The sequence below is a fragment of the Ochotona princeps genome, chromosome 12, assembly GCF_030435755.1.
Source record: "Ochotona princeps isolate mOchPri1 chromosome 12, mOchPri1.hap1, whole genome shotgun sequence".
NCBI lineage: Eukaryota > Metazoa > Chordata > Mammalia > Lagomorpha > Ochotonidae > Ochotona > Ochotona princeps.
Window position 1 is genome coordinate 10,951,475 of NC_080843.1, and position 20,187 is coordinate 10,971,661.

General features: G+C 41.6%; 1 protein-coding gene across 1 annotated transcript in view; it reads right to left on the minus strand.

Annotated features, from left to right (window-relative positions):
• Positions 1-245: 245 nt before the first annotated feature.
• Positions 246-20,187, minus strand: part of RAP2A (RAP2A, member of RAS oncogene family) — a 33,239-nt gene continuing 13,297 nt past the window's right edge. Inside the window, exon 2 of the mRNA XM_004577387.2 lies at positions 246-874. Coding sequence (XP_004577444.1) covers positions 637-874 — 238 coding nt within the window. The 3' untranslated portion in view covers positions 246-636. The remainder of the gene's footprint in view (positions 875-20,187) is intronic.

Genomic DNA, 20,187 nt, shown 5'->3' on the forward strand with positions numbered 1-20,187 from the left:
TTTTATGCAACCTGCACTTTTGTTTGATTGAGGCTTAGTGTGTGGATTAGTTTTGAGTCACAGATTAGGATAGCATCTACAATTAAACATTGATTTGGAACATCGGAACCAGACCCTCATCAGCAGAGCAGACGCCCCCTCTGCAAGGCAGCAGGCAGGCCAGCTGTTGCTATCTTACTAGATGCAATACATTGGTTAGAAGCTCTATACCAAGTCCTGAAAACCAGTACTCTCATAGGAAAATATTTCTCCTTTACTTATCTTTATTCTTTTTTAAAGAAGACAAAATATTTTAATTGTATGTGATCATAGGGATTCTTCTGGTTTCTCCCTCAAGATTACTTCTAATCGATGCATTAGCTGCTTCTGTCAACTCAGCGACAATGCCACCATGGCTTTCCAATGAGGTCACCCGGTAGATCGAGCAGGCCATGCCTTCAAGTTGTAGACACAGAAGGAGACTGACGACAATGGTGACAACTGGTTTCTGGACCCAAATGTTATGCAGAGGTATCAACTGACAACCACTGCTCACTTCTGAATCCAGGCGGCTGTGCGCTGTGGATTCACAACAGCCATCCTGCAGACTGCAGTAGAGTAGATGAGCTATCGCTGGGACACAGCCGGCCTTGGGTGCTACTGTATGTTACAGGCAGAACAGCACGGATCGTCTTTGTCGGGCTGAGCAGCGTAGTTCATCTGTCTCACGATTTCTGCAAAGAGTTCATCCACCATTGTCTTACTCTTAGCGGAGGTCTCCATAAAGGGGCAGCCCCATTCTTCAGCCAGGGCTCTGCCTTCATTGGATGACACTTCTCTCTCACTCTCCAGGTCTACTTTGTTTCCAACCAAGATGACTGGCACTTTCTCATACCTATGAGAAAAGAAGCAGAAACAGACATGCAGAAGTTAACACAAAGAGCTAATCAGACAAAGGGATTCCTACTTTTTTACTATATTCTGCTGAAAAAGGACTCCTTAGTTGCATGAAAAGCTATTTGCACCCTCCATCGGACACCTGAGAGCATTCTGAGGCTATTGATGGATATGTTCTTTAAGATCAATTTGCTTTATCAGATACTTGGAAAATGATTCTCAGAATTGCAAGGCTAAACCCTTAAGTTCCTTTAGCTTTCCCCCCACATTTTAATGTGCTTACTCCAAATTTCCCAGTTTATCATGTAATAAATAGTTCTACAAAGTAAACAAACACAATTGTAACCATTTTAGTATCTCCTACAAGCAAATAAAGCTGATCATGTTCTTGCAAATTTCTCAATAAATAGGAGAAATCATAAAGAATGCAAACCAAGCCTGGTGCAATAGCTCAGTGGCTAAATCCTTGCTTTGCATGTGCTAGGATCCCATATGGGTGCCTGTTCATGTCCCAGCTATTCCATTTCCCTACCTGTGGCTTGGGAAAGCAGTAGCGGATGGTCCATATAGCCTTGGGACCCTGCACCAATGTAAGAGACCCAGAGAAGCTCCTGGCTCCAGATCAGTTCAGCTCCAGCTGTTGAGGCTACTTGGGGAGGGAATCAACAGATGGAAGATCTCTCTGTCTCTGCTTCTCTCTGTAAGTCTGCCTTTTCAATAGAAATTAATAATAATACTATTACTAATAAAAAGGTGCAAGCCATCGGATGTCTGATAGCTGAGACACCCACACTTTTTACTTTGACAAAGATTGCACACTTTTATCCTCATCTTCACTTGATGCTTTCTTTTTTCCTTCCTAACCAGAAAGATCTCTGAGTTAACATATTTAGAAAGAACTCCACTGACAAGGCTCTTAAGGGAGAAGAAAAGAACAATACAACTTCCCCAGTCATCCTGGTACAGACATGAGTGGCTTCGCGGTAGATACTGCACACAGACAGCATTGCACACAACAGGTAAAAATAACTCCTGTCGGCTTGCCTATTTAGTATCCTTTACACATCCTAAGAAGATTTTCATTTGTACATTAAAGATACGGGTTAACTGGTGAGGCGAGATTCTGATGGCAATGCTATTGTTCAAAGTAAGTAGTAACTACACACGGTGATTTCCCACAATTCCCTCTTCCTGTCCTTAACTCATAGAGCAGACCCTAGTACCTGGGGAATCTCCCTTTTTTCTTTGATACTAGATCAAACTAAGAATAGTTTCAGCAAGAGGGCATGCTCTGGGCAGGGTGTCATTTAGCAGTGTGAACCATAAAGCCAACTTACCATGAATGGGAGAGACATCATCCAGAGTATATCTAGATTTTGGATATTATCACTTTGCAAACAAATCAACTTGGATAAATGTAATGTGTATCACAGGTCTTCTACATAAATTTATCTACTACCAACTGTACCTCTTAGATTATGCTGATAGCCCTGAACATTTGACACATTTTTCACATCTTCTAGGACTGTAACACACAATCATGTGTAGTCCTGTGCCTATGGTAGGATAAACGGCCATGAGAGTGAAGTTGTATTACTACAGAATGCCATGTATCAGCTACTTGGTATACAGGCTCCCTTGACCTGCTGTAGAGCGCTCCCAGCAAGCTCTGACGCCAGTTGTCAGGGCAGTGTCTCTTACCTATTTAATTGCAAAACTACAACTGCAGTGCAGTTTCCTCATGAGTATATGCATCAAAGTGTCCTTTAAAATCCTCTGCTTGGAAGTGAAGTAACATATAAACATGAATACAATTAAGTAAAATTTACTGGTTGCATTTAATTTCAATCTTTACTATACAGAGATCAAAAGAGGTGTGGGATTGGAAATACCAAATCACTTTCTTATTGTTATCAGTATGTTTCAAGGAAAAAAAAAATCTTTTAGTTTAAAATACAGTATCAAGCAATGGGTTTTCAAAAACATCATGGAAAATGCATATATGAAAGAAAAGTGTAGATTTCAAGATTTTTTTGTATGAAGATAAACATCTTTTGATTGCATTGTCTACATAGTTTTTTTAAAAGGTTTATTCATTTATTTTGAAAGCTAGAGTTACACAGAGAGAGGGAGAGAGAGAGAGTTTGTCATGATTGGTTCAGTCTCCAGATGGCTGCAATGGCTAGTAGTGGGCTAGGCCAAAGCCAGGAGCCAGGAGGTTCTTCTGGACCTCTCATGTGGTTGGCCAGGGCCCAAACACTTGGACAATCTTCCATTGCCTTTTCCAGGCCACTGGCAAAGGGCTGGATAGGAAATGCAGTACCCAGGACACAAACTGGCACTCATTAATGATGCTGGCATCATAGTGGTAGCTTATCAAACCAGCCATGATACTGACCATTCATAAGCTTCTCGCATTTTCATGATTTTACTTGAAAGGCATATCTACCAGGAAGAGAGACAGAGCTCTTCCAACTGCTGGCCCACTCCCCAAATAGCTGCAACTGCTCAATCTAGTCTATGTGAAACCAGAAGCCTTTTTTTTTTTTAACTCTCCCACATGAGTTCTGAACATCCTCCATGGCTTTCCCAGTACCTCTATAAAGGTACTTCATTTTGTAAAAGTTTCTTGCACTTGCCCTTCAATAGTACAGTATTTAGATTTTCTAAAGTTAAAAAAAAATCAAACATGAACAGGCTGTAAGCACACTGTTTTAACCCAGGATTTTCAGCATTCTGTTCTCAAAAATCAACTAGATCAGCACAAACACAGGGCTGTATATTATGGAACTCAATGACTGTCAAATGGAGGAGGAGATCTAGTCAGTACCAGCAAGTCCATAGGCTGTGTCAGAACTGATGTGTCTGTTTTCAGATCAGGTCGCCACAGATGCAGATGCACATCGTGTGAGCCTCAGCGAAGGCCGCGCAGGCGCTTTAGGGGAGACCAGGCCGTGGACATGTACCACTCGCAGGCAGTGCGAGTGGATTCCATCTGTCAGCATTAAGATATTCCACACCGGGATTTGGAGGTCCTGCTTCCAGTCTTGCCAGTGGGAAGCTGCAACACCTAGCACATCATTTCTTTCATGTAGCTATATTTCACTTCTTGGTCAGGGGGAAATAAAAGTAAGAGTGCTTGTTCCCCTGAACACAGAAGATTGCCGTTAAGGTCAAAGGAGAGGATTCAGTTAAAAATCCAAATACTAGGTAGATGCAGAATAGTGTTTCTCTCCCCCCCGCCCCCACTCATATGAGACCTGGGCTGGAGAGGACACAGAAAGGAACCAAGAAGCTCATAGTTGCCGCTCTGACTGGGAACAGAGGCAGCATCCTTGGGAGCAGCCAGGCAGCGCCTGACAGTCCCGAGCTGTGGATGAGGACAAGGCACTGTCACACCACGGGGGGCTTGAGCTATCCTACTGGCACTGGTGGGTGAGGAGTTGGGGTGGAAAGCCAGAGTAGGGCTCTACCTGTGGAAGGAAGATGTGCGGGAGCCCAGGTCCTTCCTAATGCAGATGTGGGAGAAGGACATGGGAGGGAAGCAGTGCCTTGTACAGAGCAGAGGGCCATGGCCGCGAGGGTCTCACTCCTGCTACAATGTGGTGTGTTTACCAAAACAAACAAACAAAAATAGTTTCAGAACTTTCCCTAGCAACTTCTGGGAATTTAGAACACCACCTGACTCCCTGGGTGTCTTGGTCTTTGGAAGCAGAAAATGAGCAGGTCTAACTCATTTCTAAAGAGCTCTGAAGGTCTCAAGTTAAAACTTGGGGCAGAAGATAACACGTCCACCACGGACGCCATGTTAAAGGCTGAGCCCTGACGAACCTTCGAGAATAACATCCAGCAGGCCGAGACAGGGACAGAAGCACACAGCGAGAGACAAGGTGAAATCCGGGGGAGAGCTCCAGAGACTGCGAGCGGTAGGATGGAGCAGCAGAGTTCCCTGGCGGCCACGCGGCACAGCTGGCACCAGTGTGCTCAGACCACAGGCAGGATTACAGCAGCATTCGGGGCCCAGGCAGCTTTGTGTCCCTGACAGCGTCCTTCAAGCACCCATTATCTGGGAAATGCTCAGTGATGCCTGAGGTGGCACATGGAGCTAGTTATTGATCAAGCGTCATGCACTTTTCCATCTATTCAACATACCTCAAAGAGTGTAGAAAATGCAATTAAAAGTTTATTTTGGTACAAAAACTAGATTCCATGCACTTTTTTAAAAGAACATTTTAATTTTTAAAGATCCCTTGTACGCATGGTTTCAATTTTTTTTCCACACCATACAAGCTTCTCTCTTCATTCTATTTTCCACTAGTTGTTACATCCTTGTACTCATCTGCTAGAGCCTCCATGTGTGAAACACTATGCCAGGCCCTGAAGCTATTCCAGTGAATGAAACTAAGACCTCTGCCTCCAGTAATTATAGTCTAGCAGAGGACACAGAAAACAACAAACATTAAGTAAATTACAAGACATGCTAGAAGGTAGTTAGTGAATGCCAAAGAGAACAAGGGTTTAGGGAATAGGCTGAGGGCCCAGGTGCCATGTTCAACAAGACGCTCACAGGGGAGGCGGCCTGTGGGTGAAGACATGAATCAGGGTATAAGCAGGTGTCTGGAGAAGGCCACACTAAGCAGCACACGGACTCAACAGCGGAGCAGCTTGCTAGGAGCGTGCCTGGCGGTTCAAGAGTGGCAAATGGGCCAGGGTGGGAGGTGGTGGGGGCATCTGCAGCGCTTCCTGCAATACCCCTGAAGTGTAGTGGATATATGTATGTGAAGTTAAACAGACATCCAACGTAGCTTGCAAGACAAGCGTCTCCCACAGGCACCTTGGCCTGTGCTGAGCACGCTGGTGGTAGCTGTTGCGCCCGGGGATGGGGTGTGCAGGGTGGGCGAGAGCCTCCGCTGCTCAGTCCCAGGGAACCTCAGGCAGCTCCTGACTATGGGCTTCACCCCTGCTGTGCACTTTACCTAGCTCTGCTACAGACCAGCCTGCTGGATGGTGTTTAGGAACAGAGCTAGGGCTCTATCTGCCAAAGGCGAGGCACTTGTTTAGCTTCTAATGGCAGTTACTTTCACATTCTAGCTTCTTTGATAGTTTCGGGACTGTCCTCATTTTCTCCCTTTCAAAACACATCATTTGGAGAATATGCTAAAAATGCAAAATTCCGATGCTATCCAATTTATGTATGACATCTTGTCAATCTCTTCAATCTCTCAGCAGCCTCAGCGTGTTGTCCTCAGACTTCCTAAAGAGCATGGCCAGAGGCTGAATGAAGGACACTGCTACATCATTTCATTTTGTTTATAGGTGGTAGAGATTCACTTTATTGTCATACATTTCAAAGTGTCTTGTGTATTCATTAGTCTGATTAGATATGCTATAAATAAGTAAAACTGGTTCTTTTAAGTAGCTCTGCTTAATGAAGTTAACAACATCAGTATTTCTGGTTCTGGCACCACTTAAGGTGCCTTGCAAATATCGTCAGCTCCAAAGCATATGATGTGTTTATCAAGTGTGTTACTTTCTCCTGCCTTGTAACTGATATGTGTACACATGTATGTATATGTGCCTGTATATTTTGTTCTGGTGGTGTCTAAACTGGGCTCATCATTTTAATTTGAAAATTAAAACAACAACAACAAAACCTGACTACTGGGCTTTAGGGCTACAAACAGAAATTTGTGGGATAAGGACCCAAGTGTCTATTTAATCACATAACATAACGCTGGCATCCCATATGAGCACCAGTTCAAGTCCAGATTGCTCCACTTCCAACCCAGTTCCCTGCAATGCCGGCATCCCATATGAGCACCAGTTCAAGTCCTGATTGCTTCACTTCCAACCCAGTTCCCTGCAACGCCGGCATCCCATATGAGAACCAGTTCAAGTCCTGATTGCTCCACTTCCAACCCAGTTCCCTGCAATGCTGGCATCCCATATGAACACCAGTTCAAGTCCTGATTGCTCCACTTCCAACCCAGTTCCATGCTAATTCCCTAGGAAAGTGATGGAGGATGTCCCAGTGCTTGGGCCCCTGGCACCCATGTGGAAGGTCTGGATAGAGTTCTTAGCTCCTTGCTTTAGTGCACCAGCAGGTGGAAGCTCTCTCTCTGCCTCCCTCTTTCTGCAAGTCTGCCTTTCAAATAAATGCATCATATCTTAGAAAAAATACATAACAATTATTTTTTGAGTTATTTATTTTTAATTTGAAAGGCATATTTACACAGAGAAGAAAAGACAGAGACAGCTTCTACCCAAAGGTTCACTCCCCAGATGGCTGCAATGGCCAGAGCTGAGTTGATCTGAAATCCAGAGCCAGCAGGAGCCACAAGCTTCTTCTGGTTCTCCCACCTGGGTGCAGGGGCTCAAAGACTTCCAGCTATCTTCTGTTGCTTTCCCAGGCCACAAGCAGGGAGCTGGAAGGAAAGTAGAGCAGCTGGAAATAGAACTGACGTCACATGGAATGCTGGCACTGCAAGGCACACAATTAGGCTTTGAGCCACTGTGCTAGCCCCTACTAATCTAAAATCGGGAAATGGAAAATACCCTAATCTCACGTCACGAAAATGCACAGTATAATGTTTTGGTTATGTATAGTCTTCCAGGTGGTTTTTCATGTAGATGACTATCTTTATAAACATTGATGTATATTTTTACAGAAGATTATACCAAATATATTAGGGGATATGCATAAAAATGCAAAATTCCAAAGCTCTTCAAATTATGTATCTGTTAGTCTGTAGGAAACCACCTTGTCAACTTCTTAAATGTCACCAACCTCAGCATAATTCCTAATAAACATGACCAGTCAGTGACACTGCTGGGTCATTTCATCAGGGGGCTGCAAAAAGTTCGTGGAAGTGAAATTAAACACATTTTTAAATCCATGCACAAACTTTTTTCATAATACGCACTCTTGCATTTAGTAGTCTCCATTTTTTACTTAATATTTCTGTTTTAATAAATGATATGCACTACCCTAATGTCTAAATAGTATTCCAGCTTATAGTCTGTACTGTTAAGTATACTAATTGAATTCTAATTACTCCTTCACTAGGTGTAATCTTCCTGTCATGTCTACACTAAAATAGCAATCTGGTTGGTGAACCACACTTAGAAGTGTGCTTTCCTTCCAAGTACCTATGTAACTGTGTCACATAATACAATGTAATTAATGAAGTAAAAATAATAAATAATTAAAAAAAAAAGCAAAGCAGAGAGGGTGCAATCTGGAGGAATAGGAGAGGACTTTCTGATGGCAGAGAGACATGAGACCTGTGGACACAAGGAAGCAGCATAGAGAGCAGAGTCATGCTGCAGCAAACAGATACACGGCAATCATCATAAGAGTTCCACTGGCTCTCAGACCTGACTTGCAGGTTCTGGCAAGAAGAGGAAAGAAACAAAACAAAACAAAACAAAACAAAACAAAACAAAACAAAACAAACAAACAACAAAAGAAGTGTGCTTTCCTTTCAAGGGATGTAAAGTATATATCAAGATGGATCCATCTATCAGTCTACCTTTTACGCACCTTTTAAGCCAGAAAAACACATTTGTACACTAGTCCATCTAACTGTTCACAAACACACACACATATAAGAGTTTCAGTGCAGATCTGCAAATTTAAAGTCAACAGTATTAAAGTTCAAAATAATTGCCTCTTTACTCGTGATACTGGTATTTTTGAATCTTTCAACAGAGCATGATGGGGATTCCCAAGAAGGATGACTACCTGGCTGAGGGACAGGGCTTCTACCACAGGCTGTTGGCATGAAGATCAGCAGTTCTTGTAAGGATGGAAAACATGAGCTGCACAAGCTTGCCCCTCTTCCTCTGCATTGAAGTGTTTCAATGTGACTCAGTATTTCATCTTAAAAGGGCATTTCTGGTAATTGGCCTTGAATAGTGAAAGGGACCCACAAACCTCTGCCCACACCTGTCACCGCCTTGGTCTCATCCAGGGAAAGAACAGGCATGCAGCAGATGTTGCATGGCACAGATGGCACCTAAACGGGGACTCAGGCAATTACTTGGGAACCTCAAACCATCAGAGCTCATTGGCTATGAAACAAATCACTGGAATGGCTCCCTAAATTATTCATGTATCTGGATTTGTAGTTTTAAAATTCCCAAAGAGACAATCTCTAGGCTCAGATAATTCCACTGAAGAATTTTACCAAATAAAGAATTAACAACAATTCTAGCTAGATAAAATTGTTGTTAGTTCTTTATTTAACCAAATAAAGAATTAACAACAATTCTAGAAAAACAGAATTAGGCAAATCACTCTAAACAGACAGTTTTACTCTGAAATTACTGACACAAAGACAAAAATTGGGGGCCTGGCGTGGTGGCCTAGCAGCTAAAATCCTCGTCTTGAACGCGCTGGGACCCCATAAGGGCGCTGGTTCTAATCCTCTAGACCTGCTTCCCATCCAGCTCCCTGCTTGTGGCCTGGGAAAGCAGTCGAGGACGGCCCAAAGCCTTGGGACCCTGCACCCGTGTGGGAGACCCGGAAGAGGATCTGGGTTCCTGGCTTCAGATTGGTGCAGCTCTGGTCGTTGCAGTCACTTGGGCAGTGAATCATCAGATGGAAGATCTTCCTCTCTGTCTCTTCTCTCTGTGTATCTGACTTTGCAATAAAAGTAAATAAATCTTAAAAAAAGACCAAAACTAGGAAGCTTCAAGCCAATATTTCTCATACATATGGATGACAATTAGCATAGGAAAGTATTATGCACAGCTGACTGAATATTAAAAGAAAATCAAGAGCCAGCACTCTAACATATTGGGTCAAGCCATCACCTGCAATGCCAGCCTCCCATACGGGAGGGAGGTTATTATCATGGCTGCTACTTGTCTGATCCAGCTCCTAGCTGACGGACTAGGAAAAGCAGAAGTCAGGCGGCTTGTGCCCTGGTCCCACACAGCAGACCCAGATGAAGCCCGGGCTCCTGGTGGCCATCTGGGGAATGAACCAGCAGACAGAAGCTCTATCTCTGCCTCCATCTCTGTAACTAAATAAAGCTTAAAAAAAAAATCCAATGATATAACATACCATATTAACCCAGTAACAAAAGCTGATTTCATCAACTGATACAGAGAAAGCATTATAATATTCAATGGCTGTTCATAATGATAAAAAGCTCCCACATTCTGATAAAGGATATCTATAAAACTTTACAATGGCCAAACTTAATGGTGAAAGGCACTGCTCTTACTCAATACAGTATTAGTTCTTGTCATTGCAATAAACAGTAACACACACATGCAAAATAAAAGACAACATAAAACTGTGACAAGATTATCTGTTTAGTAAATCCCAAGAAATAAAAAAAAGACAAAACATAAATCTTTCTAGAACTACTAAATCAATTCAGTAAGATGGCAAAACACAGGATAAACACACAGAATAAGTGACATATTTACTTGCAATGAACATCAGGTAGGAAGGCATTTTTCTTTAAAAACTACAACTTTGGTGTTGTTAATTTCTTTTCTCTTCTTGTTGCTGATTTTGTTTTGTGGCTTTTCATTTAAGGAGATGTATAATAGCTGTGTAATGGAGGCTCTCATATCTAGTAACATGTTATTTAACTTCATGGCATTGTAAATTTCTATTTTTCTTCCTGTTGTTGATTTTGTTTTGTGACTTTTCATTTGAGGGGATATATAGTAACTGTGTAATAGAGACTAACATATCCAGAGGTGAGGATACAATGCAATATGCATCTCTACTTTCAGACTAAAGATGGATTCCCAATGAAACTGTTTACTATATGACAATAGGATGCTGGACTGTGTGCCATTGTCCATGCCCACAACGATGGACATATGACTGTGCATGAAGAACTATATTTTAGTAATGATATAGGGGAACTCAGTGAAGGGGGGCAGTTGGGGAGGGGATAAGGGAAATCCCAGGATCCTATGGAACTCTATCATAAAATGATGATAATAATAATAAATAAAAGATTAAAAAACTATACCATTAGCAATTGGCCCAAAGCACACAGCTATTTGACAACTCATGCGCAGCAGACATGCTGGAAACCATTCTATGCACAGATAGTCACCAAGACTGCAGAGCACTAGCTGACCTACAGAGACCAATGAAGCCGCACAGGAGACTGAGAAACAGAGCCATGCAAATAGGCCCGACTGACTCCAGGCTTGAGCAATAAGGAGACTAAACCATACCTCACGTATTACTCAAGAATTAACTACAAAGGGATTATGTTTTAAACCTAAAATGCCAAACTGTAAAACTTTTAGAGAAAAACATATAGGAGAAAATCTTCATGGTTTAGTGCCAGGCAAAAAGTCTATATCTGATACCAAAAAGAGAATCTGTAAGATGAAAAACTGATCAATTGGATTTCATCAAAATCACAACTTTTTCTCTGTGGAAGACCTTGCTAAGAGGATGGAAGGGCAAGCCACACACCGAGAAACGTATCTATTACCTGACAAAGGGTAAAATCACCAAGGGTTAATATGTAGAATATATAAACAGGTCTCAAAACTCCTCTGTAAAAACAAGTCACCCAATTAGAACACGGACAAAAGGCATGAACAGACTTTGATTGAAGAAGCTATGGCGATGTTCAACACCGCTAGTTACTGGGAAAATGTAAATCAAAACCTCAGTGAAATGTCACAACCTGTTACCTGAATATCTACAATAAAAACACTAATATTAAAATGCTGGCAAGAATGTAAGGGAAGTGGATCCCTTAGACACTGCCATGAACGTGGAGTGCACATTCACTGTGGACAACAGCCGGACAGGATGAAGTGAGAGCTGCCATTACCCAGGAGCAGCGATGCACCCCAGGCACTTAACACAGAACATGGAGACCTGCATTCACTTAGACATACACAGTTATGATCATTTATTCACAAAAAAATCAGGAAAAAACTGAGATGTCTTTCAATAAATGAACAAATTGTGATAATCAAGAGGAGGAGAACACTTAGCAGTAAAAAGGAATGAACTCCTGGGATCATAAAACCTTGGATAAAACTCCAAGAAGTTTAGTTGAGAGGAAAAAGCCAATTCGAAAGGTTACATCCTCTAGGACTTTACTTGAGTGGTCAAATTACAGGAAAAACTACAGATTAATGGAGGCCAGTGAAGCATGTGGGTGTGGAGGGGCGTGTGGCTACAAAGGGGATGAAATGACTTCTTGTGACGGGAATGTTCCATTTACAAGGTGTAATAACTGGAGGAACGTGGACAAGAAGGCTATGGGGAGTTAACAGAAAGGATAAAAAAAAAACACCTTTTAAGTATAAAAAGGGGAGCTTTAAAGCACAACTGAATTCCTTACTGGTGCAAAAAGGCAAAAACCTGCAATACAAAAGTGCAAACATTTGCTACCAAATTGTAGAAAGCAAAGTTATAGATACAAAGTCGATCTAGACACAGGATTGAATTGCATTGAAATTAGAAAATCCATTTAAAATAAAGTATAATACTACCAAATATATTACATATAATTCAAAATACCATAAATAAATTACAAAACAATTGCTTAAAGAATTTCAGAAAGACCTTGACAAGCAGAAACATACACATACTGACTGGAAGATGAACCATTATTAGCATACTGACTCTCCACAAACTGACTTACAGATTTCAAACAATCCGAATCAAAATGCCAGGGGGTATCCCCCACTTCCACATAGAAATGGACAGTCTGATCCTTAGAAATATGAGATTCTATACAAAAGCAAAGTGTGCTCAAATACAAAAGCAAATCTGAAGAACAAAGTGGGAGGATTAGACAGCGTATAACAACATTTATAATACAGCTATGAGAATTAAGATTGTAGTTTTGGGGGAACCAGCATTGTGGCACAGTACATTAAGTTGCCTTCTGCAGTGCCAGCATCCCATATGTGTGCTGGTTTGATTCCTGGCTGCTCCACTTCCAAGCCAGCCATGCTGGGCCCTCAACTTTTTTTTTTTTAATAAACAAAAGACTTAAGGAGATAGTTCCAAAAGACAACAAATGAACATTAAGCGTAAGAAAAGGTGCTCGGGCCTGGCGCAGTGGCCTAGCGGCTAAAGTCCTCGTCTTGAACGTGCTAGGATCCCATATGGGCGCTGGTTCTAATCCCGGCAGCTCCACTTCCCATCCAGCTCCCTGCTTGTGGCCTGGGAAAGCAGTCGAAGACGGCCCAAAGCCTTGGGACCCTGCACCTGCTTGGGAGACCCGGAAGAAGTTCCTGGCTCCTGGCTTTGGATCAGCGCAGCACCGGCTGTTGTAGTCACTTGGGGAGTGAATCATTGCATGGAAGATCTTCCTCTCTGTCTCTTCTCTCTGTATATCTGACTTTGCATTAAAAAAAAATCTTAAAAAAAAAAAGGTGCTCAACATACCAGGGAAATAAAAACTAAGAAAGTGGAAATCACAATGATACTCAGAATCTTAATAGATTAGCTACTGGTGATATTAATATCGGCATTATTACATGTGAGGATGTGACATAACTGGAACTCTTGCTGATGGGATAGCAAACTGGTTCCTATTTGGAAACACTCATTTTAGCAGGATTTACTAATGCCGAACATATGCATTTGTGTTCCATTCCAAAGTACACATCAAGAGAAAGCCAACAAAAGATGCGTAGTAGGATGTGCGGTTCTTACATGCTCATAATAGAATTATTAAGAGCAGGCTGGCCCCACAGCCCACCAAGAGAACCCACCAGGAATCCAGGCATATTCATACAGGGACACACTCTGCTTCTAAGAGAACTACCGACTGCCACATATCCGTAGCACGGATGTCCTTCAGAAACAGGAACAGCAAAAGCCAGACTGAAGAGTAGACAAAAGTACTCTGTGACAATCTTTGGGCACAGAAGGGATAGGAATAAAACATGAAGCGCTTGCAACATTGTCTGAAATGTTTGGCCTACATCTTCATCTGTGAGTTGGCTACATAACAAATTCATCTGGTTACATGCCTGAGATCTGTGCATTTTACTGCATAAAAAGAACACCTCAGTTATAAGAAAGAATCAGTAAGCACGACAAAGAAGTAAGTTTTTAATTAAAACAGGAACAACAAAATAATCTTCAAGACAAATGGAGTGCACATGCATGTTGGTTATCACATTTAAAGTCATCAAAATGCACGTTATTCAGCTAAAAACTGCTAATCAGTTTAAAATTTCATCTCATGCTGCAAGCTGTTTTTTATATTCAAAATTGGCTGCAGACTGAAAGCATAAGTACAATGTACAACGTACTATTGGAAATAAAAATGAAAATAATTCTGTAGGTTTCTTTCACTCTCAGGTCTAAAATTCACATCTATCTGACCATGAATCAGAGAGATCAAGATGCCACGTACTTCAAAAATCCATGCCAAAAAGGAGAAAACATAACAATGATTATGTTTAACCTTGCTTTTTATTGACCAAAAATGGAGATTATTTAGGCCAGAATTGCATTAGTTGAGAGAAGGTTTTATAACTAGAAACCCACAGAACTGTCATTTAGAAACTAAAAGCAAACAGCAGCATACTCAAGATGTTTGTGATAAGGTAAGGAAAGCAGCTGTCAGTCTATATTTGACATATGCATTAGATGTACAGATAAATTGTCATCCAGTTAAAATCACAGTATTGAATTCTGTAAGACTGACATGTTTATTCGGATTGAACAACACAGAACGCACACATGCACAGAGAGATATGGCTTAGCATTCTACAGCTAGGTACAATTCTTAGGTGTCACCAAAAAATTATTTTGAAATTCTATCATGTTAAGATCTCTCCTTAAAGCACACTTCTTTACATAATTAGAGACACCAGGAATGGGCACAAAGAGGAGTAACACACAGCTTTCCTTTCTAACAGGAACAGAGATGTTTAGACCTAACACATGCATCTTACCTTTGGTGAGCTGAAATCTGCAACCTGTGCATTAAAACATGAAAAGCACAGGCCTAACTATTTACTTATGAAGATGAAACTGAGTCAAGTGTTCGTCAGTATGCAGTTGGGTTGTTACCTAAACTTATAATTGGATTAAGTTCTAAATTATATAAAAAGTCCATGGGAAGATGGAGCTGAAAGTTTATTTTAATACAAAAAAATTTGAAATCTGGGTATTTCTAAAATATCTATTTTCTGTATGCTTTTTGAAGACCCTCATGCATTCTTAGCACCAGTTCATATCTGAACTATTGGCTAAAGCTTTTTGATGAATTAAAATTCTTTTTTAAAAAGACATTTCTTTTTATTGAAAAGCAGAGTTAAAGTAAGTAAAAGAGTGAGAAAAAGAGAGACAGACAGAGAGAATGAATTTTCTACCTGATGGTTCACTACCCAAACAACTGCAACTGCCAGCGGTAGGCTGGGCCAAAGCCAGAAGCCAGGAGCTTCTGCTCTCCCATGTGGGTGCCAGGGTCCAACTCCTGGGCCACCCTCCACTGCTTTCCCAGGCCATTATCAGGGAGCTGGACTGGAAGTGGAGCAGCCAGGAATCGACCAGTAACCATATGGGATGGTGGTTCGGTGCCATAGGAACCACTACACTATAGCTTGGAGCCCATGAACGACAATTCTTATCTGGTACATATTTAATTTGTATCTGCTACATAATTAAAGTTCAGTTACAGCTACTTTCTAAAGCTACATCTGAATGAGGATTTAAAGATGCTTTAAAGATACAGCAGCTAAGACTCCTGAAAACTTTTAAATCAGAGTATTTATTCCGGGAGATTTTGTTTACTGTTGACATACAAAAAAAATTTCTCATTTTCAAATTACTATGTACACGAATAGTAACAAGTGAAACAAAAAGACAGGAAATCTTGAAATGAGGAAGCTTTGCAATCCAGAAGACTCGGGCTAGAAGTTAGCAATTCAGGAGAGGAAGAACACAGCAGTTACACACATGTTGTAACTGAGTGGCTCAACCTGCATGAGACTGGCTGGTGATGTCTGACCTGGATCACAGATAACGGACGGCAAAAGCAAGAACAAACACAAAAGCTCAAGAAGAAAGGAGCTGCAAACTCATTACGGACAGATAACGTAGAAACCAACACAGAATGATGGAGTAGAGATTTTGAGTTGGTTCAAGCCTGAAGCAAAGTGAGAAATAGAAGACATCTCTGTGGGGCACAAACAACAGGACTTGTGCAGTCTTAATAACTGTAATAAGGTGCGAGAAACGCTGAAACAACAGGTCTACCCTGGCAACAACTATGAGGGATGGGCAGTAATTCAGGAACTACTGAATGAAGAAATCAGGTCCTGATTCACTTTTACCTCCACTATAAAAATCTTTTGATTTCCAGAACAGCTCATACCTAAGCTCCTGGAACAGCTTCTGGTCTCACCTACGATTTCTCCCTCCACCACTCTATCCTATGCCATCATGGCAACAATCATCTGAAAACACACTGCTTTTACCGTACTCTTCCCCCATCCCCACAGATTACCACCTTCGTAAAAATACATAGTGACTCTACAATGATTAAAGTTCTCCTGTAGATTACCAGTGAAGCCAATCACAATTTAATCACTTGCTAAGATCAAGATGGAGTGCACTATAAGTCAGAAAGTGACAGTAAGGGTGAGCGAGTCAGAGCGAGCAATCAAGCAGGCACCAGATTTGAATTTAGAGTACCTACAATACCTGCTCCCTTGGCTATGTCACCTGACCCTTCCAAACCTCAGGTCCCTTAAATCTGAAAGAGAAACATTAATAATACTCATGTATTACCAATACATTTAATATACAAGAATAAAAGAAACCAGTGATGACTTCACCAATAATGGCTAGCATCCATAAAAGCCTTAGTTTGTGCCAGCCATTATACTGGTTTACATGAATTAACCATTACAGTATTGTGAGTACTGTAAAATACTATATAAAATGCTAATTACTCTTTTCTAAGTTCACTCAAACCATCTGTTAGTAAGTGAGCTCTAGAATTTTAATTGTGTTGATACAGCTATGAAAAAAAAAATGCCAATCTCCTCTGACTTTCTCTCCCTTGCCCAAGGACAGTCACATCCAAGATCAGCAATCTTTGTGGGAAAGGTTGGAGAGAAACAAGAGACACACTATTCTGCTATCACATGCTGCCAGTGTATTACCTTCTGCAAACAGAAGTGTATTTATGTTCCTATTGCAAATATTGGTTAGTCTAGCTGCTACACAGGAAACACGGCCATGAAGTTCTAGTAAGATAATGGTTAGGGGTCAAAAAAGGAAAAACACCCAACTCAATAGTGTTAGGAGTTCTGAATTCGAGTCTTGTTTCTGCCTTTTGCCAGCTCTGCTACCCTTGAAGTTACTTCTGGGAGCGGCAGAAATGAAGGGCCATGAATATTTAATATGCAGCTGTACCCAAGTGCTAAAATTCATTCTCAATACTTACAGGCATCAAAGAACTGAGTTACGGAAGCAATGGTCTTCAAACTTGACCCTTTTTAAAAAATAAGTATCCATGGTATATTGTTCCCAATTAAAACAAAATCAAAACCTCATCCCTGACACCAGGCAAACACATACAAGGCCACAAGGTTGACATGGTCTTTTGGAAGGTTCACGATTTTCAAAGTTTTATTCTCTTCATCATGCCTTGTAATGGATGCTAAAATACCGATTTCATATAACAGGGGTCTCAAGAGACTTGAGGGAGAAAGTGATCAAAATACAGAATGTAATGACCTAAAAGGATCTTTATTCATAAACCCAACAAAATACTCAGTACTTTCTAAGTGCTAGATGGTAGATATCAAAACCTAAGCAAACTAGCATGAAATATATGGAAGCAACTCCTTTTTTCAAATAAATTAGATGGTCCATGTCAGCTACTTTTACAAACAACAGACACTGCTGAGAGTGTGATCAGGGGCCAGTACCAATTACTTCAAGCGGTTGCAAAGGGTATATTACCATACCCATTCTGATATCCTTCCCCAGATTGTCCCCGGCACCATAAACGTATAAACATTTCTTTCACTAGAACCAGATGACAAGGGGCTAGTGCTGTGGTGTGGCTAGTTACGCCTCCACTTATGATGCCTGCACCCCATATAGGAGCACCAGTTTGAATTCCAGTTGGTCTACTCGCAATCTAGCTCCCTGCTACTAGCAAAATGGTGGAATATGGCCCAAGCGCCTGAGCCCACACCAGCTCCTGCCACTCTAGAGCTTAGGCAAGGATTCTGACTTTGGTTTGGTTCAGCCCTAGCCACTGTGGCCATTTTGAGAGTGAAGCACCAGAAGGAAGATTGTCTCTGTCACTCAAACACACACACACACATACCCCACAATATGCTTGGGAGGCCTTAGTAATAAATATTTTCTGTCATTAACAGTAGCCTCAACTGCCTGTACCTACAATGCCATGATACACATAAATAGCAGAATGTTGGAATTTGGATTGCAGCTGAAGGACTATAACATTGTAATAATTTGCAGGAAAATGGTGGTGAGGGAAGTGGGGAGGGAGAAAAAAGAAGAAAGAGAGGAAACCCTATACCTATAAAACTATATCATGGAAAATAATAATAATAATAATAATAATAATAATGGACTATGAAATGAAGTGACAGAGGGAAGAAGAGTAATTTTGGCGTTGGTGAGGTACCTTACTGGATAATCCTCCATCCATCCCATATGGGTGCCAGTTCAGGTCCTGGCTGCTCCATTTCTGATCCAATTCCCTGCTTTTGGCTTGGGAAAGCAGCAGAGGATGGCCCAAGTCCTTGGGATCCCGCACCCATGTGGGAGACCTAAAGAGGACCCTGGCTTCTGACTTCAAATCGGCTCAGCTCTGGCCACTGCAGCTAACTGGGGAGTGAAACAGTAAGTGGAAGAGTTGTTTTTTTTTTTTTTCTCTATCTCTCCTTCTCCATGTAGATCTGCCTTACAAACAAACAAACAAACAAATAAATCTGTTTTTTAAAGAGTAGCCTTTTTGGAGTGGACATTTAGCCAAGTAGTTCAGATGCCTGCATTCTCAGACGTGAGTGCCTGCTTTCAGTTCCTGGCTTCAAGCTGCTGACTCAAGTTTCCCACCGATACAAAGCTCAGGAGACAAAGCTGATGCCTCAAGTGACCGGGTCTCTACCACCCTCACTAGACACCTGGATTGTACTTCTGGCTCAAGCTCTGCTTGAGCCCTGCTCACTGCATTTCAGGAGTGAACCAGTGGACGGGAGTTCTGTCCATCTCTCTGCCTTCCAAATTAATAAACAAAATGTATATATTCTTGGGAGGCATCCCATGCTAATTCAGGGATTGTAAACACCAACATCCCACTGCCTCTCTCAAGGTAAATGCTTCCAGTGGATTACAACATTTGCCCTGATGAGTCCAAAAGGAGCTGAAGGAGCTTTTCCTTACAGCAACCACATCTACTGACATGGCCATCCTCTGATGCAACACTGTTTATACCCTTTCTCAACAAAAGTGATTGACAAGCACTCCAAACCTAGTTGACAGCCACGAGGGAAGATATGACATAAGATGCATGCATGCGTTGGTGCCCCTCAATGCCACATCATGGTGAATGAAGTGTTTTGTGTCATTAGTATTATGCAAAGACTCAACCACCCATTGACAAAGCCTTATCTTCTTAAAACAGCCTAGGGGAAAAAATAGTACAACTGATGTTTTGGTGCATTTTGACAGTGCTTTACTGCTGTCTTACCAACAGGCACAGAGTCCTTCACATTACCAACCAACACTGCTGATGCACACTGACTGTACTTAGAAGACTAAGGTTGCTATTTAGGTGTGGGGTGGGAAACTACACATTGCATAATACACTGAATATACTGCTAGGGTCTGAAAGTTTGTTTGACCCCAAATTTCAAAAGAAATGTAATCCCCAATGAGCCACTATCTTCATGAGTGGGATCTTTAAAAGATGATTAGCTCGATTAGAGAATCAAGATGATGGAACAGGGTAAGGACACGTTTAAACAGACAGAGAAATATCAGCCAGTATGAAGCAGAGAGGGCACATTTTGGGAAATGGGAGAGGACAGAACAACAGCAGAGGGGTACCTGGAGACTGACAGATACAGAAAAGCAGTGAAAACAACGGTGTGGTGTTGCAGTGACTGATACCCCAGCAGCATTCAGCAAACGGTGACAGGAACTCCGCCAGCAGTGGAACTACGCCAGCAACAAGGTGGGAAGGAACATTCACCAGGAGCTTAGGAGGTGAACCCCAAAAAAGAACTGCGTGTCCTGCTGGTCTGTTTGATTTGACCAGGAGCAGAGACAGAGCAGCAGTTCCCAGAAAGGGC